At 60.7% G+C, this 19,409-nt stretch overlaps 5 protein-coding genes and 1 pseudogene across 6 annotated transcripts; all 6 read right to left on the bottom strand.

The window, feature by feature from the left end:
- Positions 1–1,589: 1,589 nt before the first annotated feature.
- LINJ_14_0480 lies at positions 1,590–3,122 on the bottom strand (annotated as a pseudogene). Its single transcript has one exon. A coding segment is annotated over exon 1 (1,533 nt).
- A 2,554-nt stretch (positions 3,123–5,676) lies between these two features.
- LINJ_14_0470 (cystathionine beta-lyase-like protein) lies at positions 5,677–7,236 on the bottom strand (the record flags this gene model as incomplete). Its single annotated transcript, XM_001464193.2, has 1 exon — positions 5,677–7,236. One exon carries the CDS (start codon positions 7,234–7,236, stop codon positions 5,677–5,679), a length of 1,560 nt encoding a protein of 519 aa, XP_001464230.2.
- Positions 7,237–7,973: 737 nt separating this feature from the next.
- On the bottom strand, positions 7,974–8,942 carry LINJ_14_0460 (conserved hypothetical protein; the record flags this gene model as incomplete). The annotated part of the gene is made up of 1 exon (XM_001464192.1): positions 7,974–8,942. One exon carries the CDS (start codon positions 8,940–8,942, stop codon positions 7,974–7,976), a length of 969 nt encoding a protein of 322 aa, XP_001464229.1.
- Positions 8,943–11,616: 2,674 nt separating this feature from the next.
- Positions 11,617–13,269, bottom strand: LINJ_14_0450 (conserved hypothetical protein; the record flags this gene model as incomplete). Its single annotated transcript, XM_001464191.1, has 1 exon — positions 11,617–13,269. The coding sequence occupies one exon, from the start codon at positions 13,267–13,269 to the stop codon at positions 11,617–11,619; it is 1,653 nt and encodes a 550-aa protein (XP_001464228.1).
- Positions 13,270–14,013: 744 nt separating this feature from the next.
- On the bottom strand, positions 14,014–15,327 carry LINJ_14_0440 (conserved hypothetical protein; the record flags this gene model as incomplete). Its single annotated transcript, XM_001464190.1, has 1 exon — positions 14,014–15,327. The coding sequence occupies one exon, from the start codon at positions 15,325–15,327 to the stop codon at positions 14,014–14,016; it is 1,314 nt and encodes a 437-aa protein (XP_001464227.1).
- A 1,055-nt stretch (positions 15,328–16,382) lies between these two features.
- On the bottom strand, positions 16,383–18,845 carry LINJ_14_0430 (conserved hypothetical protein; the record flags this gene model as incomplete). The annotated part of the gene is made up of 1 exon (XM_001464189.1): positions 16,383–18,845. The coding sequence occupies one exon, from the start codon at positions 18,843–18,845 to the stop codon at positions 16,383–16,385; it is 2,463 nt and encodes an 820-aa protein (XP_001464226.1).
- Positions 18,846–19,409: the final 564 nt, after the last annotated feature.

Genomic DNA, 19,409 nt, shown 5'->3' with positions numbered 1-19,409 from the left:
GCGTCTCCGCGAAACAAAGCGCAATCGCAGAAAGCGGCATCCCTTGTTTTGTGGGTGGCCGGTTTTGTTTTTGAAGCCGCGAAAGCCCGGCGCCGTTGATGGGTCGCAGGCGTTTTTCGGATTTCGGTGCCGGTGGCTTTTTCAAATTCTTTTGTAAGGGCTTTGCCCGCGTTGGCCGGCGGAGGCGCGAGGGTTTGCGGCTTTTGTGGGTTGTGCAAATCCTCGCTTGGGCTGACCTGCGTCCCTCCACCGCGTTTTTGGTGGGCCGCGCTTTCCCCCGTTTCCGTTTTTTAGCGGCGCCTATCGCGGACCCCTCTTTGTGTCCCTTTTTTCCTGGAATGCAAAGCGGCCGGGCGGGCTTTCTTTTCAGCTGGATCAAGGCAGCCCCTCTCACCTAGAAGCGCCGCGCTCCCCCCGAACCTCTTATCGCGACCCCGCGGGGGCCGGGGTTATGCGAAACAGCCGGCGTGTTTTATGGCCGTGGCGCGGCGTCGTGGCGGGGCTCCTTGGGTTTGCGTTGTTGGTGCTTTGTGCCTCTTTACCGCTTGGTCAGGCGCAAACAAAAGGCCGCAAGCCTGGGATTCGCCCGTGACTTTCGGAAAGGTGCTCGTGGCTGCTCCGCGAAAAGGCCTCTTCTGGGGTGGCTGGCGGCGTGTGGGCGGGACCTTCCGCGGCGCTGGTGCGGGGTCCCGTTTGTCGGTTTGCTGCCTACCGCGGGGGGGGGGAGGGGAGGGTTCGACTGCTTTTTCATAGTATGCGGACATGCTTTGCGCAAAAAATGCTTCCTTCCATTTCCCTCCGGCATGTCTAAAAGAGTTTTGCGCCTTGCGGATGGGATTTGTCTTCGTTTCGGCGTTGGCGCCTTCTTTGCTAGCGTAGGGCTGCGGGGGCGCGTGTGGTTTCCTCTTGAAAACCGTGTCGCTTTCCTTTGTCCGCACCTTTGATTCACACTGTTTTCCGGCTTTTGTAAACGGGATAGAATTGTTACGGTGGCGGTTGCAGCTCTTATGAAGAAGGGCCTTTCCGAAAGCAGTGTTTTTTTTTCCACGTAGTTCAAAATTCTTTTGCTCTAGGAAGGGGGCGCGATTCCTGCCTGCTGTGCTGGTGGTTGCGGGTGAAAACTTCATGTTTGAAGGGCAGAAAACGACACGCTGCTGTCCTTCGGCTGTTTTTTTTTTTGTTGTGGGGTTCGCTGCTCTGGTTGGCGGGATTTTGCGGCGGCCGCCAAACTGGGGGTTTGGGTGTGCCGCGTCTGGGGCGTCTCCGCTTTGCGGGGGCCCGCCGGCCGGGGTTTGGTTGGTGGGGGCTTGGCCGCTTGGGCACGGGCCTGCCGCTTTCCCTCCCTTTTTTTCGCCTTTCGGGTGCCGGCAAGGGTCGCGCTTGGCGCCGCTTCCCGCTTTTGGCTCTTGCCGGGGTGTGGGTTTGGGTTGGGGTGGGGGGGGGGCGCCTCGTTTGGGCTTGGACGGGGCCTTAGTGCCGCGCGCGAAACTAGGCCCAAACGCCGAGGGCGCGCTCGCGTGGTTCTGGCGGGCCCCCGAGGCGGGTGGCCGGGCGTTCCTCGAAGCGCCCCCTTGGCGCCCCATAGGTGCTTATGCGCCCTGTGCGGCCACGTGTGCGCGCGACGGCGCTGCGTCTTCGCCGCGTTTGGCTTTCGCAGGGCGAGTCGTGCGCCAGAGCATCGACCACACCGCGGGGATCGGAAGGCACCGCCCGCGCAAACGACGGGGCACGCACACCCATACCAACCACCTAAGCCGCCGACCACGCGGCGAGGGCGTACTCGATTTGCAGCGGAACCGATAAGCTCGCGCACGCGCCGGAGTGTTGTGTTCCGATGAGCAAGTTGTACTGACGACCTTCGATAATGTCAGCAGCGCGCTGTGGGCCGCCGTATGCGGTGGCGATGGCGCGCAGTTTCCGCAGCTGCCGCACCATGGGGTGCTGTGGTTTTCAGTGACAGCCGCAATGACGGCGACAACGCCGGCGCGGGTGAAGGCTTTCGTTTCGCTGGATGGAAGTCGGATGCCGACCTCCTCGACGCGCTGGCAAGCATCCGCTTGACCGGCGAAGAGTGGGAGGCCGACGTTCGGTACCACCGCCTCGACAGACGCCAGCAGGGAAGTGACGCCGCAGTGCGTGAGGAACATGCGCGTGTTCGAGTGCTTCAGAACCGCTACAGTCGACGGAAGCCAGGACGTCATGTAGAAGCGAGCAGCCGGCGGCGGTGGCCTTGCTGATGCGGTGCGCCGCTTCCACACCACGCTAAGCGGGGCGGCTTCAACGAGCGCGTCCTGCAGGCGATCCTCCACCCCCGGGTCTGGCAAGCTTAGGGTGCCCCAGTTTACGTAGACGACGCCTTGTGAGCAGCTGCCCATGAAAGCGGCGAGGTCTAACGGCAGGTCCTGTCAGCGGTAGGGTTGGCGCTGATCGCGGGTTTTCAGCGGACCGACCTGGTGGATGTTTGGGCTGAGGGGCGGAGGGATGCTGAGTCCCGACACAATCGGACCGATGATTGGGCCGTACATGCCCGCCACGCCGTCGACGTCCCGCAGCGGCGGAACACCGTTGGCGGCGACGGCGGATTGGAAGGCAAAGTTGGTGATGCGGGCGCGGAGGGTCACGTGACGCGGGAAGGCCAGTCCCACGGCTGGCAACATTGCCTGCAGGCCGACGGGCATTTGCGCGGTGAAAGGAAACACGCTGAACACCGAAAAGCCCATCTTGAGGCCCACGGCAGCGCACGCGTAGATGATGATGTCGCAGAGAAGCATCGTGAGAGGCAGAGCGGCATGCACGGCCTGCGCCACTAGTGCGTAGTCTGGCAACGCCAGCTTGTGGTGCTTGAATATGTTCTCAAAGAGCACCTGGAAGGACATGATGGTGGAGGTTTTCTCACTGGTAATGGCATGAAAGTCTCGCTCAGTGAACACATCCTTGCAGGGTGGAATGACGACACCCTGAACATCGAGCGGGCCGTTGCCTTCTGACATCGGCTTCGCATACGCTGCTGCGTTGATGTTTGCGAGAACAAGCGGCGCCGTGTGCTGGCTGTGCCGCAGTAGAGTTTCACACCACACTGCCCGCTCCAACACGCATGCTACTTTGTGGCCTCGACAGGCCATCTCCTCCGCAAGCGCTCAGAGTTGTTTGAAGTGCCCCTGCAACGGCACGCTCATGACGGCGACGTGCAGACGCGGAGCCTCACCGGCGGCACGGTACAGGGATGGCACCGACGGGGCCACATGCCAAGGCGTGCGCACTGAGACTATACCGGAGACACGGGACTCTCTTCCTTGTCCATTTCCTGAGCTTGAGACAGGGGCGCTCCCCATGCCGCGAGCACGACGAACAACGGCAACAGCAGCGGTAGGGACAGGACCGCCGCCCGGGCAAAGGCTGAAACTACCTTCATGAGTAAGGCAGAGAGACTCGGGCACAAGCGGAAAAACAAACACACACGCGGGGCCTGGGCGAGTCTATCGACGATAGCGAGAAGAGCGGCAACCTTGTGGGATATCTGTGAATGCCCGTGTGTGTGTGTGACTGCACCCAAAGTGAAAGTGTGCGTGCGCTGAGAGAGGCCGGGATGAGGATGAAGCAGATGAGAGACGAAACGAGGAAGTGCAGAAGATGGTGATTGGAGAGTAGAGGCAACGGATGTATGCGTTGCCGAGGCCAGTTGTTGAGCGGCATCAGCCTCACTTCGACCGGACCATGCCAGCTGACGTTGCCTGTCCCTCTCCACGCTCATTGATGACTGCGCGCATGCCTCATTATTTTTGGTGGTGGTGGCAGCGGAGAAGACCGCTTCACCGTCCCGCGCAAGGGCACCCCGATTTCGTCCACGACAGAGCAACGAAGAAGAGGCAATAACTCACACGACCGTTGTGCTCTCGACCGTCCATTATTGTCACTTCTCGGATGTCCCTCATGACCGGTAGACACAAACATACCCGCACACAGTGCGTGGCATCTCGGGACCCGGTGCCCCCACTCTCTCCCCCTGCGGGGAGGCGGAGCGGCACCCCACCCCCTCTAGTCCTGCCCAATGCGGAGCCGCTTCCGGTCGTGACAGGGTCAAGCGCCGACGCCGTAGGGGAGGTCAGAGCGATGCATCGCCACTGACGCCGGCGGCCAGGTCCTGGACGGCGCTGCGTCGGTGCGACCCGCGGCCGTGAACACGCTTGCGCCATCCATGTGATGGGCAGCGTGTCGGCGTGACTCGAGCGTACCCCACACCCGGCCCCCACACTGCCCTGCTGGTGGTGGGTGGGGCTTGAGGCAGGGGCTGTGCTCAGATGACTGTCTGCGCACAGCCGTAGCGACGTGCCTGCCGCTGCTTCGCAGCACGTAAGAGACTTGTAGAGGGTTGGTTAAAGCGGAGTTTAGCTCGTGCTGCATGGCAGAGAATCGACGCACCGAACTGAAAAATGTTTTTTTTTTTTGCTCTCTCTCCGTTTCTGTTGGGCTTATTACGATGGCGAGAGGTCGCGCGTTTCGCATGCGTCTTGCTCATTAACGATGCGGTGCTGCACAGGCACTTGGCAAGACAAAAGGATACGAGGAAGAAGAGGGAGATGATCAACAACCGTAAGAGCAGGCGCGGCTAAGAAGGATCCAACGCAAGCAGCGATACGAGCTCTACCCCCTACACACACAAACACATGCACACATGGGGGATGGGCGGGGTGGGTGGGTGGGGCGGATGAAGATGTGGCGACAACACTGAAAGAGAGAGCGAGGTTCGACAGAGCGCGCTGTCGGCTTTAGTACGGAGAAAAAGAGTGCTTTCCTCTCTTTCATCCCACAGCAGGCACACGGGATGGAAAGCCGACACAGTCACGTGCGCACTTGCTCTGGTTCACGCGAGGATACGACACACGTGCACACGTTCGGTTACCCAAACTGTGTGCGCTTTTACCGAGAGCTTCGTGTTATCCGTCGCACGGCAGCTCTGTCTCCACCGTTGTCTCTCGCCCTGCATATCGATAGTGTATTAGCGGGAGACCGAAAGAGGGAGAAGAGGTCAGGCGGGGGGGGGGGAAGGTCGCTGCCGCTCATACAAGCGCATGTGTGTGTGTGTGCAGCTCTTCGTTCGCGCTGTGCTGGCCGGGGGTGCAGTATGGCCCAAGCAGATACACACACACATAGTAAAGAAGGGCACATCGGAAAAGACGCTAAAAGAAAAGAGAGAAAGAAACGAAAAGCTGAAGAGGGAGAGAGGGGATCACATAGATATGTACACACGCATAAGAAGGGATGCCGGCACGCATGGCAGCGCTACAGGGGGGGGGTGGGGGAATGGAAGGGAGGAGGGAGGAGGGAGGGGGGGTGAGAGAAGTGTGGAGCAAACAGGCGCGCGGTGGTGGTCCTGCCTGCCTCTCTTCGTGCGCATCACGCCACCATATCCAGTGCGAGGAGCGTATCCCTCTCCTCGATAGAGAGAGAGGCGGAGAGGAACCAACTTGAGGAAGGCGGGAAAGACGAATCTGCGAGACTCCGCGATATAGATAGCAAGGCAACACAACAACGAAGGCTGCAAGGAGAGGAGAGTGCGATGGCGTACGGTTTGCGCTGAAACACACACACACACGCACGCATCCATCTCTCTTCTGCACCACTACCCCCCCCCCTCCCCACACACACAAAAAAACGAACAACAAGGAAGCGGTGATTTCAGCAGGACCCGTCATTGTCATGGATGGCGACCGCGGCGGCGATGGCCTGCGTTAGGTCGGCAAGTATATCCTCGATCTGTTCGATACCCACGGACAGTCGGATCAGGTCAGCTGGAAGTGTGCGCTTCTCCTTTGGTATGGACGCGTGCGAGAGGAGGCAGGGCATTTCAACCAGCGAGTTGCAGCTCCCAAAGCTGACGGTGAGCTTGAACAGCTTGCAGGCCCGTACAAACGCGTTGGAGCGCTTGACGCTGCCGGTCTCAATGGAGAGCACGCTGCCAGGGCCGGAGGTCTGCGAGCGGTGCAGGTAGAAGTTCTCCTCCGTCAGGGAAGAGATCTGGGGGGACGTGGCGGGGTTCAAGCCAGCGTAGTGCAGGCGCGACACGACGTGGCTCTGACGCGACAGGAACAATGCCACCGCGACGGCGTTCAGCTCCTGCTTCTCGACGCGAATGGACAGCGTGCGGATGCCACGCAGGAGCAGCCAGCAGTCAAACGGGGCGAGGGCGTTTCCCTGTGCGTTCTGCAGAAAGGCCACCCGCTTCACATCCTCCTCAGACTTCACGCAGATAAGACCGCACATGGTGTCGCTGTGGCCGCACAGAAACTTGGTGGCGCTGTGGATTGAGTAGTCGCAGCCCAGGGCGAGCGGGGTGCAGCGAAGCGGAGACATCATAGTGTTGTCGATGGACACCTTTACGTTGTGCGCGTGGGCAGCCTCACAGACAGCACGGATGTCGACAATTCGCATCAGTGGGTTCGTGGGGCTCTCCATGTGCAGCAGCTTCGCCGCCGGGTTCTCGATGAGCGCTTGGCGCACCGCCTCAGTGTTCCACATCGGCACAAACACAACAGCCATCCCGAGGCACGAGGTGATCTGTGTCAGGAGACGGTGCATGCCCCCGTAAAGGTCGCTGCTGGCGAGGATGGTGTCGCCAGCGTTCAGCGTGGTCACGAGCGTCTGCAGTGCCGCCATGCCGGACGAAAAAGCGAAGGCAGCGTGGGCACCCTCGAGGTTGGCGACGAGGGTCTCGATGGCCGTGCGAGTCGGGTTGCCGCTACGGCTGTAGTCGTACGGACCGAACTCCTCGATGTCGGGCTGCACAAAGGTCGCGGTTTGGTAGATGGGCATCGAGGTCGGGTGATAAGGGTCGTTGGGGCAGCCGTCGAAGATGACGACCTGCGTGCTGGGGTGCTTCGCTGCCTGGTCGAAGTGCGGGCGCTTTGGGTAGGTGGGGAGTTCGCTGTAGTCGGCTCCTTTCGGGAACTTGTAGCTGACGGGAAGCATAGCCTGCTCCAGGTACTGCCGCTCCTCCTCCAGCGCCGTCAGAATAGTGCGGTTGATGGTGGTTTTGGCGGCGCTGATCGCGTGCATCATGTCTATCTGCGACAGCTTTTCCTTGAGGAGGTGATTTTCCGCCTCGAGCTTCGCGATGTGGATCTCACTCTTGCAACAACAACAACACTTGTCATCGTCGTGGTGATCTGCCGCCGGCAATGTATCGTGTGGCGTCGGCATCGGCGCCGTCGTCGTCGTGTGGGTCGCCGTTCGGGGCATGGGGACAAGGATCGACGACGAAGGCGGCGGCAGCGGCGGCGTGTGGGGTGCGCGTGGGTGTGGTCACTTAGCGGAATCGAGAAGGTGAAAAGATCTATGTTGCCGAGCTCATCGCGTTGGGTGGTTTGGGCATACACACACGCATATGCATATGGAAAACGCGAGGGTGAGCGATGGAGGTTGCCGAGGAAAGAGGGGTGGGTGGGTGGACGAGTGAGCATGTGAGCGGCATCCGCCGGGGAAGATGACCGTCGATGCGAGCCGGAATCCATACTGTAGGGCTAAAACGGCAGTTGAGGCGATGCTGATGATGAGGCCGCCGTCCCCGCCGTCCCAACACACGCATCAGTTACTATGTTTCCTTTCGTTGAAATAGGCGCGTGTTTGGGCAATGGTGAACACATACACGTCTGTGAGTGGAGTAGACGGTGTGGGAGGGGGCAGCAGCCCCGTTACGAGCGGCGCCGGTCGAGGGCGCAGCACACCCTCGGCAATAATAGAAAACGACAAAAGAAAGACGACAACTTTATCGCCGCCGCGTCCGCACAGACAGAGCCATCCATGAAATGAAAAAAGAAAAGGGTGGGGTGGGGGGGGTAGGGAGGGAGGGGAAACACACGTAGCGTGTCCGTTGCACTGCACACACAATCTTGTTATCATGGCTCCTCCAGCTCGCGTTGGGGAACGAAGGAAAAGGGGCGAACAGAGAGCGAGCGACTGAGAGGGCATACAACTACTTAACAGAACTTCGCCTGCGAGAAGTCCATCTCGGGGTGCGCCTCCATGAACTTGCGCAACATCTCCTGCTTCTTCTGCTCGTCGGAGGTTGGCTTGCCCATCATCTTCTGGCGCTGGTCGTACATCATCTTCTCGACCGTCTGACGGGTGTCGCTGTCGAGATCGTCCAGCTTCGAGTTCTCCGGCATTACCTTCTGCAGGTCGATCTCTGGATCGCCTTGGAAGATCGTCTTCCACCACTCCATCGAGTTTACCTTGTAGAGCGTCACGACGACCGTGTGGCCGTCTTCGATGGTCCACATGCACTCCTCGGCGCGCACCTTGCTGTACAGCTCTCCGTCCACGATGGGCGGCTGCCCCTTCATCCCCACCGTCAGGTGGCTGCTCGTGATCACGATGCTCACTTGCTTCCCCTTGACGTTTACCGCCGGCAGCGGCACGCGCACCTCAGCCTCCTGCAGGGACTGGGAAAAGATATACTTTTCATAGGCGAAGCCGTTGGCAGCCGTGGGCGGCAGTCCGCGCGGGGCATCGCCGGTGTCGGCAAAGGCCTCCGTCGCGCCTGTTTCCGCCTCGTTCCTTGCTGCCTCCTTTGCCTTCGCCTCCGCGACTTCGCGCTGCGCCCTCTCGAGCTCTTGCTTCCGCTGTGCGGCCTCCTTTGCGGCCTGAGCGGCGGCCACGGCATTCACCTCCTCCTCGCTCTCGAGGACCTCCACTCGAGAAGTGCGCGCAGACTGCTGCTGCTGCTGCGCGGCCGCCTGGGCTTCTTTCGCCTTGCGCTGCTTCTCCTCGGCTTCAGCCAGGTAGCGACTCATGGCCTGCTGCACGCTGCGGCGCGCCATGTCCGGCTGAGTGAAGAAGTCCGTCTTGCGGTTGAGAAAGGAGAAGAAGGTGTCAAGGATGCCGTCGATGCCCTGCTGCTGCTGCGCAATCGCGAGCAGCATAGAATCAAATCGTTCGTCGGCCATGGCGATGGAGAGAGAGGGGGGGCAGGGCGGTGTGTGTGTGTGCGCACGGCGCACCCGTCTTTACGATTAAGTCTGGGGACGATGATACGCTGAAGAAGAAGAGGCGAAGGCTACTGTCAGGCAAGCACTCACGCGCTCACACCATGCGTGTGCGTGTATGTGATATCAATACGGCTTTGCAGGCTCTATAAGGCAGGCAGAGAATGGTCTCTCAAGGAAACGGGGGTGCGAGTGTGGTCGAGGTGCTATCCTGGCGTCTCAACGGCGAGACAAGGCATGCATGGAGGGACGAGGACACACAGAGAGAAAGAGTTTAGGTGGGGCAGGACGCGCCGGAGGGGAGAAGGGGTGGCGGCGGAGCATCGAGCTGATTGAGGCACAGACAGAGAGCGGGAGCGCGTATGTGCATCGATGGACATCAGCGAAGCGGCGACTGATGCCCGCCCCCGCTGCACAGAGGAGAAGGCTACACATCTAAGGCATTCTGCTCAGCTCGAGTTACAGCAGCTCACGCATGAATATGCATGTATGAGGCTGTGTGTATGTACGCGTGCATGCGTTCTATGAAGCAGCAGGTGAACAAGGGGAGAAAGAAATAGAGACGATAGCAACATCGGCAACACAGTGCCTTGCTGTGCACGAGCACCTCCGTGCATAGCCTGCGAGTGCGTCCACATGTGCGCACAGACGTCCTCCGGATCCACACTCCGCAGCGCCGCGGGCGATGGCGACGCTGTCGCTGAAGAGTCAGAGGAGGCGGATGGGTGCATCAGCAACCGCCAGATCAGTTCCTGCCGACTCACCCGACTCGTGCCCGAAGGTGTAAAGCGCAGGCGAAGAACGTCGATGCCGCCGACGCTGCGCCCGAGATGCTTGTCCACCGCAGGTGCGTCCCACTTCAGCACCTGCCTCCTCACACGCCTGCAGTACTGCGGCGACGCGGGGGGGTGGGGGTGAGTGCAAACGCCGGCCCACCCCCTCCGCTACTCGGCCAGGTGAGTCGCTACTGTGACTCCCTCTATTCTGTGGAGTTAGTGATGGAGTGATGGACAGGGCAAGCAGCACGTAGTCAGCATACAACGCCACGGAGAGCGGCTGCCGCGCGCTGCGATCGCAGCTCCACGGTGGTGAGGAGAAAGTTGTCCGCTGTCACGGCTTCCTCTTTGTCCGCGAGTTTCCCAGCTGGAGAGTTGGTCGTGATCGCAGGTGCACACGCAAGCGTGCACGTCTTGCCGACAGCCCCGCCAGCACTACGGGAGCGGCGGCGGCTCCCCTTCACTGCAGCTGGAAAAAGCGAGTGTAGGGATGCGGGACGGTGGCGCTGACGTCCACGAGTTGCGGAGGGGCGACGTGGAGGGTGCAGAGCGGATACGATGGCACCGGTGCTTGCAAGGCGGCCCTGACGGTGCGCACGTACCGCAGCGCCACATACTCTAAAAGCAGGGCCGGCCCGTAGGCGCTCGCGGAGCCGGGGTCTGCGTATCGCTCACGGTCTGCCGCCACCGCCGCCGTGCCATCCTCCTTTACTATCCGAGGCCTGCGCCTCACTGTCACCGCTGGAGAGGAGGTGCAGGTACGCTTCCCTCCCTCAGAGATGCATTCATTTGCATCCACGTGACTGGTGTTGTCGAAGCAGCAGCAGGCGGGACCACCACCGAGAGTCAGTATCACGCTCCCGTCGCACCGCAGCGTAGCTCCATCGTGCGCGGCGAGGTCCGCGTAAAACGATACGCACAAGAGCAGCACGGGCCCAGCGACATGTGTAGTCACTTGCTGATCAAGGGAGAAAACGAAGAGCATAGGGGGCGCGCTGGAGGGTTTCGCGGTCGGGGAGGGAACTCCTGGCGGGGGTGGGAAGGCAGCCCGCGATGGCCTTGATCCTCGTTTTCTCTTGCCCTAGGGGGCTGGCCTGCATCGTCCGGAGTTCACTCACACGAGAGCGCTGCACCCCCCTCCCTCCCTCCCTTCCGTCTCTGAAAAAAAAAACGACAAGACATGTCGTGTGTTGTGTGTGTGTGTCCGAGTGTGTGCAGGAGCACACGGCGGTGCGGCCTTCGCATCTGTGTCTCTGCGCCCCCCCCTCCCCCCATGGATGACGTAAGGGAGAGGCGCACATCACAATGAAAGAGGAGGAGAAAGGCGAAGAAAAAAGGGGAGGAGAACCAGAGAAGTGCGAGCGGAGGTCATACTCCGTGTGGTGGCTCCATGAGCTGCACCCTTCCATCCGCTCTCCATTTCCAGCCACATGCACGAGGCAGGGGAAGGAAAAAAGGATGGGCGTGTGCGTTGTAGAGACGAGCCTGCAAGCAGAGGAAGGAAAAGAAAACGTGGCTCTCCAGGTACGACAGCTTCCGAGAGAGGACGCCAGCGAGAGGCTGTGGAGATGGAGAGAGATAATTAAGGTCTGTAAGAAACAACTGCGCACACCTCCACACGCACACAACAGACCATCGCACTGCTGCAAAACCACACGGACGAGGTGCACCGCTGGTGCTGTTGTTGTTGCAGCCGCTTGCGAGAGCAAAGGGGGATGCATGTACACACACACACACACACACACGTCGCCGGCACCGCTCCCCCCCTTTCGTCAGCCATGCTCACACAGCGACTGGCATGTTCATATGTGAACGTCTTCTCCCTTTTTCTCTGCTGCGTTGGTGTAGCGCGGCCTGCGCTAACAATGGGAGAAGTCGACAATGTCAGTGATGTCCTCTTCCATCCACTGCGACACCCGCTGCTTGACCTTTGCCTGGTCCTGCTGCTTGTAGAAGACAGGCTTCTGGAACTCCCTCAGAAGGTAGCTGCGGTCTTGCATGAACTCGTGCACCGAGGAGACGCCGGTCATGCCTCCCGACCACGGCGTGCACCCCACGGCGTCGTCGACGCCGAGGCGGACGTGTATGCGGGGGATTCGCATGTGTGCCAGCTGAACGCCGTCGCGGGAGTGCAGGAACATTGTTGTGGGATTGCTGACGACGGAGTTGAGCTCGCGAAAGAGTGTCCGGGTCTCAATGTCGCTGGAACCGTAGCCGCGCATGACAGGCAAGTTTGTGCACCGCCCCACACCGAAGATGTTCGGGTGGTCTAACAACTGCATGAGTGTGCTGACGCGGTAATGACCATCTCTCGTCTCGTGCTCGCGCAGGATGTTCGGTAGTTTTCTCGACTTGTCCTCCAGCTCATCGCACCGGATAGGCCGAGGGGTGTCGCCGGTCAGCGCAAAGACGTAATCGAAGCCTTCTTCTACCCCGCGCGCCTGCACCACCCCGCACTCCGCCACCTCGTTCCGCTTGCCGTAGTACACCTGCTGCAGAATGGATTGCTGCTGCCGCACCTCGCTCTGCAGCGTGTCGTAGTGGACGCTGTATTGATCCGGGACGACGCCGCGGCGAGGCCAGACGGTGCTCAGCAGCGACCGCCACCACGGCGCGTTGGCTGTGGCGAGTGTCAGCGACGACTCCGGCACCGCCACGTTCGAGGTGGGAGGGTTCACCAGCTGGCCGGCACATGAGTGCCGTGCGGGTGACGAGGAAGAGGCCGCCTTGTCGCCGTTGCTCGGCAGAACTACACCGTCTACGTCAGTCACGCGGGTAAGCAGGCGGAGATGCAGATTCGGATTTGACAGCAGCTTTTCCTGAGCGTGGCGCCGACACACACCGGGGAGGCGCGGCAGCAGCTCAGCCCGCTGGTGAAACAGGTGCACCTGCAGGTCCGGTCGTGAACTCGCCAAGTCGTGCGCGAGGGACGTGCCGACGGGGCCGCCACCAACGACGGCGACCTTCTTGCAGGACTGCAGAAACTCGTTAAAGCGCTTCAGCTCCTGCACCCGCCCAGAGATGGTGCGTTCGCGGGTCTGGAAAGGGAACGGCTTGCGCTCGCCCGTTGCGAGAAAGAGAAGATCGTATGGCACGGTGCGGCCGTCGCGCAGGTACACCTGCTTCGCATCCACACCGATCACGGTGCCCGTCACGACGTTGCTGCGCTTGAGGTAATAGCGGTGCAGCACCATCATGCGTCGGCACGCTTTTGGATTCACATCTTCCTTCCATGGGTTGGTAATGATAGGAATGATATCGTTGGTGAGCTCGTAGAAGTTTTTCTCATCAATGTGCGTGACGTCGAACATGCTGTCCAGCTGATAGGCCATCTTACTGCCAGCGTAGCCGCCCCCCACAATGACGGCGCGGATGGGGACAATGTCTTTGCTCGGGTCCATGATGATGGACAGCGTCGGCGGGTCGAGGGCCAGGGAGACATTCGTGGGACCGCGGTGGTAGGCCGAGCAGGCCGAGCCTACCAGGCCACTGACAAGAAACTTCCAGAACATCGTGAGGCCACTGTGTAGAGATGCTGAGGAGCGGGGGAAGGAGAGGGGCTGTGGCGTGAAAGTGAGATCAAGAGAAGACCAAAGGCCAACAAGTGCGCGTGCGTGTGTATGTGTGCATGTGGGGGAGAGAGACAGAGAGCGAGAGAGAACACAGTAGAACTGCAGGCTTCAATGCCTCAGGAAGAAGCACCGCATTTTACAGAAGTACGTGCATCACCTCTCCCTCCCCCCGCCGGTCTCGCCACGGCCACATGGGCAGTAGTGGCAGTAGGTCATCATGAGACAGCGGCACAGAAAACAGCGTGGCACTTGCTACCCTCCTCCCTGAGACTGTTTGCGTATACACGCCAATGCACTCCGATGGGGAATGCAGGGAGAGAGAGAAGGAGAGGAGGCAGCGGTGCAGTGCGTGCGTGCGCGCGCATCCACGGGTGGCTCTCATTCGGAGAGTTCTGTTGTGGAGTTTAGTACTTCCCTTCGTAAGCACACCTCCGCACGTGCATGTGTGTGTGTGTGTGTGTGTGCACATGTGAAGAGGCGCTCATGTACCGCATGCCTGGCCGCCGTCTTCCCTGCCACCTCCCTCCCTCTCCCTCTCCCTGCTTCGACGCCTGCTCCTGCGCCTGACGACTGTTTGTGCGACATGTTCGCGGTACCTCATCTTCGTCTCGCTGAGTTTCGGGACTGTGATGATAAGAGAGGGAGACGGACAGACATAGCCAGGATGTTCAAAAGCCGGGAGCCTCACTCGACGACGCGCACCTTGGTGAGCAGCTGCACCACTGCCATCACTTCTTCGGCCACGCGCAAGAGATAGGGGTCTTCCCTCTCCGCCAATACCGTGGCGTGCATATCGGCGACGTCATCTATGGTCGCCGTGGCTATTGACGGCTTAAGCGTTGCGTCGCCTGCGATCGACGTTCCGGCGCACGTTGTATCCACAAGCGCCGAGGTGGATAGGTAAGCAGACGCGGCAGCACCCCCATAGACGCGTTTCCACTCACGCAGCAGCGCGCGCAGGTTGATCTCCACCTCGACTTCGATCGTGGTTTCCGCGTCGCTCCGACCGATGCGTCCCGCCACTTTCTCCGGATAAAACAGCACTGGTGTTGGGAGCACCGTGCCGACACCGAACACGGTCGTGCCCGTGACCGCCGCGGGTGATGATGACGCACCCGCGTCCATCTCGAGGTAGGAGCGCACGGCCGGTGGCGGGTACCACCAGACATCCCGGCTGAAGATCGACTGTGTCATTTGAACCGAAAAAAAACGCCCGACCGGGACGGATGTGCGCGCACGGCAGCGCGACGCGATCGCCCGCTCCTTCGTTGCATCCGTCAGCTCAACGGGCACAGCCGTCTCCTTAGAGAGAGCGAAACGCAGGTCAGCGCACCAGCCTGGGCAGCACATGTCCATCATAGCCAACCGGCCCTTCTTTTCGGCAGAAAGAACCGTGATACTCTGGGTGAGGCACAGCGGATTGTACGGCGGCGCCTCGGGGTTTGAGGCGGCCGTCTTGACGCCGTCTGCGCGCGCACCGGGGGCTTCCCCGTGGAGCGGCTGGTAGAGACAGTGAAGCCGTTTCTGATTGGAAAGAAACACGTGCACATCAACTCTCCCTCCTTGCAGGTCCACGTCTTTTCGCGTGGCAAGACCAGCCTCTAGCAGAGCCGCCTGCATCCCGTGAAGCAGTGGGTGCGAAATGCCAGCATGGAATTGGTAGACGTTGCGCGCCGTCTCATCCATCAAGGCTGGCGACGCTACGGCAATGGGTATATCTAGCTGACGTGCCCGAGTGTGCGCCAGGATGCTGCCGAGCCGCACCTCAAGCTCGAGCCTTGTCGAGGACGGTGTATGATGCTGCTCTTGCAAGCCGCGCAGGAGCATTCGGGCTACATTGCGGACCAGGGGGTCTCGGTACCGCGGCACACGTTGTAGACTTCGCATATGTGCAGAGGAGCCACATGCAAACTGGGGAGGAGGGGCGCATAACGAGAGAGAGAGGTCGATGATGGTGGCGTCACACACCCACACCCACACAAACAAACACGCGCACATACACAGGAGCAGGAGAAGGAGAGGGGAAAGTAGAAGCCACCGGTGATATGATGCGGACACAACATGGGTGGAGGAAGATGGGGAGGGGGGAAGGGTTGCATTTCTGTAAGTGCGTTAAAGGGTGATGTAGCAAGAGGTGCGTGACGTGGGTTGTTAGCCCGCTTCAGAGAGCAGCGTCCTGCTGTGTGTGTGCCTTCCACTCCTGCGTTCATTGCGTTTTGGGCGCATTGTGAGGGCACAATTCTGAACTCACGCGCACTGCTCCACATTCACGCCTTTCGTGCGGCATAGGCGTTTACATTCAAGACACAGTGGGCAGACCCGCCGCACCGCACCCAGACGTCCCCCACCCCCACCGTAACGAGTGGTGGGAGAGGAGGAAGAGGAAACCAAGATGGCGCCTGGATTCCCTCTTCTCGCACCTCTCTTTCTCTCTGCTGGTGTCTATGTGCTCATGCGAGTACGCTTGCGTGTTTGAGTGCATCCTTGGCCAAGCTCAACTTCTCATTTCTTCGCACTCTGCTCCAGCACACACGCGCGCAGGCGGCTCAGCTGAGAGGACCGGCTTAGCGAAGGGGTGTGCGAGTGCGTGTGTGTGTTTTGGAGTAGAGGAGGGAAGGGGACTTCTATGATCTCTATCACAGACGAGCACTGAAAAAGCACACACGCAACTGTATTCACCGCACACACACACCGTCGCATCGCACCGCCTTCACGCACATGGCATTCAAAATACAGTTACACAGAGAGAGACACACACAGTGGAGTCGGGAAAAGAAAAAGAAAAGCAACAACATCGCCACCTCTCTCTATCGCGTATGCACACCACATTAGTGCGTGTGCGTGTGCGGGCTTCCGCAGGCAGTGATTTTATGCCGGGGACTACCGCCCCTCCAGTCACATGCACGCAGGCTCTGCAAACACGAATACATACACACACACACACTTCTCTCCTCCTGCATCATGGCACTGTCCAGCGGCCCTTGGGAAGTGAATCTCACCCCGCGTCTCGTCACGTGTGGGTCTGTCCCCTCGCCGTCTCCATCCAGTACGCGCTAAAAGTCGTAGCGTCTGTCAATGCGGAAGCGCATGCTGCTGCTGCTGCTGCTGCTGCTGCTCAATGCCCGGAAGGACTTGACGGCCCCAGGCACTGCTGACGGTGTTGGCACCGGCGCGTTGGCAGTACTCGGCACTGGCGCTGGTGGGGACCAGCTACCGACGCTGGTGTTGCCACCGCCGGTGCTACTTGCCAAGACCGGCGCCGGCAGGGACGGCGCGTGAAAGAGAGGCGTGTTTGTCACGCGAAGCGCTGGAGCTGGCATTGGATGAGGCACGGAAAGTTCCGGCGCTGTGACCGGTGGCGGCGGGCTGTGCTGCGTGCTGCTGTCGTGCGTGGCGGGCGGCGGAATAACCGAGAGCGGCGCTGGCGCCGGCGCCGCTCCTGCAGGCGCAGAGGTGCGAGAGGAAAAGTATGTCCCTACCCCGAGTCCAGGAGAGGAGATCGAGGGGGCGAGGGCACCGGCAGAGGCTGTCGATGGCAGCGGAATCGTTGTCGCTGAGGTTGATGCCGCCGTCGCCATCGCAGGTGTGGCACTGCTAGTGAGAGAGGGCGAAGCGCCTGGGCACCCTTTGCTGACAGCTCGGTGCGGCGGCACTGTGGAGGTGGATGTGAGGCTGGAGTTTGTGCTGCTGTCTACCCAGTGGTACGGTTTCGGACGCACCTGTGGCGGCTGCGGGAGACTTACGGACGGTGTCGAAGTTGCAGCTGGAGGTGCGCCGCCCTCAGTTGTGGGCGCCGTGGCTGGAGAGGGTATCGGGATGGCGGGGGTGGAGAGGTCTGGCACCGAGGGCGTGGGGGACGGAACTGCCAGTGAGGGTTGCTGCTGTTGTTGAATGTTGTAGCTCGGCTGCGGTGCCGGGGAGCTGGACTGCAAGGATGGCGGCGTGCACAGCGAAGGCATCGACTGGATCGGCGGCGCCGCTGCTGAGGTGAACTGGGGCTGCGTTGCAGACGGCTGCGAGTGCGACGGTGGCGGAGCAAGGGAAGGCTCTGTGGCTCCTGTCGTATAGACGTGCTGCTGCTGCGGTGGTAGTGGTGTTGGGGTGGCTGCTGCTGGTGGTGGGGGTAGCGGTGCTGGGGGCGGCGTCAACGGCGGTGCGAGGGAGGGGGGAGCTGCGGAGACGCTGGATTGTTGTTGCTGCTGCTGGCGCTGGTGTTTCTGTGCGTTCTCCAGTTCCGCCACCCACGCAGGCCGCCCAACGGCGGGGGCGTCCTTGGATGCAGTGACGCCGAGACCGGGGGTGGACGGTGGCGCGGCTGGCGAGCAGGCAGCGGCCGCTGCGGATGGTGAAGGCGGCGGCGGCGCTTCCGTGAGCACTGTTGGCGCTGCTGCCAGCTTGCTCGCCCTCAGAGCTCGTATCTCAGCCTCCAGGTCCATCAATTGGCGTCGCAGTGCGTTCTCCGAGGCCTCGCGCTGGCAGGAGAGGTTGTAGTTCATCATTGCACTGATGTCTGGCACGACGGGTATACCTTTCAGATGCTCTGGGATGACGTTCACTGCCGTCTCGGTTGTTGTCGCGGACGGCGCCGCGGTCAAACCCGGAAGCGGCGACGACGGCGGCGGTGGCGGCGGTGAAACGGGCGACTGCACACTCGTACTGGCGGGCGCCGATGCTGGCTGCTGCTGCGGTTGCTGCGGTTGCTGTGGTGGCGGTGACGTTGTCTGCGACCGCGTGGCGCCGAGCATCATAAGTATCAGGTTCTCACGCTGCTGCCGCTCCATCACTTCCTTGTCCTTTTCCAACTGTTCCACGCGGTGGCGAAGCTGCTGGAGCGGCTCAGAAGCCTCCGCGGTTGCGATTGGACCGCGAGCAGGGGCCGGCACAACGGTTTGCGAACCCGCAGTAGGCGGCAGGGGAGAGGTAGCAGTGTCTGCGACTGGCAAGCTCGGCGACGCCACTGTCGTGTTGTGCCTCTTGCGCAGGTGCGACTGCATGGACTCGGCCTTGTGGTACTCGTCTCCGCAGTACGGGCAGACGTACAAAGTCGCAGGGCCACCGGCCGCACCAGCAGCGCCACTGCCGGCCAGCCCGCGCGCCAATGCTGCCTGCGCGTTGTACTCGTACGCCAGCAGGGTGCGACGCTGCGTCTTGATCTGCTTCTTCAGCAGGTTACTCTCGTCGGAGAGTCGCTGGAGCAGGGCCTCTTGCTCCAGCGCAGCGGCCTGCTGTTCCTCCATCCGGTCGTTCAGCTTAACGTTGATTTCGGCGAGGATCTCCTGTGAGTAAACCAGGTACTGAATCACCACTTGGCACAGTTGGAAGAGGTGCAGGATGTGGTCCGGCGTGAACAGGGCGGCCTCATCGCGCGTGACACGGGAGAAGGCGATGTTCTCGACGATGCGCTGCAGCGTGTCCACAGTGGTGGACTTCATCAGCCGCTCCACATCAATGGAGACCAGGACGCCCCAGTCAAGGCGCTCGTTGCCCTGCACGAATTCAAAGGCAGGGCTGGCCATCTTCTCAGGTGAGGAATGCGTGTTGTGGTCCACCTCCACGCCCGTTTGAAGGCAGCAATATCTATAATGTATCTGTCCGTTGGACGATGCTAGCGAACACCTAGGGCGCTTGCCTCTCTCTCTCGAAGAGGTAGGTGGGTGGGTGGAAATGAGCGGCAGCAGCAGCGCGAGGAAAAGGCTTTCCACAGATCGCCTGCTTCTCACCCTCACTCCAGCTACCGGCGAATCAGAGCACGTGCGGCAGACGAGAACCCTTTCCTCGTATACAAAAGCACCCCTTCTTTTTCTTTTTTGGCTGTCGTTTGCGTATGCGCATATATGTTTATATATATATATGTATTTCTGTATGTGCGTGTGTGTCTGCACTGCTTCTCTTGTCTTGCGCTTGCGAGGACGTCGCTGAGGACCGCCGACCATGCGACCCACCGGACAAACAAGAAAGAAGGGAGAGGGGAGGAGGGGGGGGGAGAAAGAAGCAGGCGAAAGAGGTGTATGTGTGTGTGTAGGTGTTTATGTCCGGCGCAGAGGTCTGTGAAGGATGCTCAGGATGCCATATGCCCTGAA

This window comes from Leishmania infantum, chromosome 14, assembly GCF_000002875.2.
Source record: "Leishmania infantum JPCM5 genome chromosome 14".
In the NCBI taxonomy this organism is placed as follows: Eukaryota; Euglenozoa; class Kinetoplastea; order Trypanosomatida; family Trypanosomatidae; genus Leishmania; species Leishmania infantum.
Note: the sequence above shows the minus strand (reverse complement) of the source record. Positions and strands in the feature narration are given on the sequence as shown.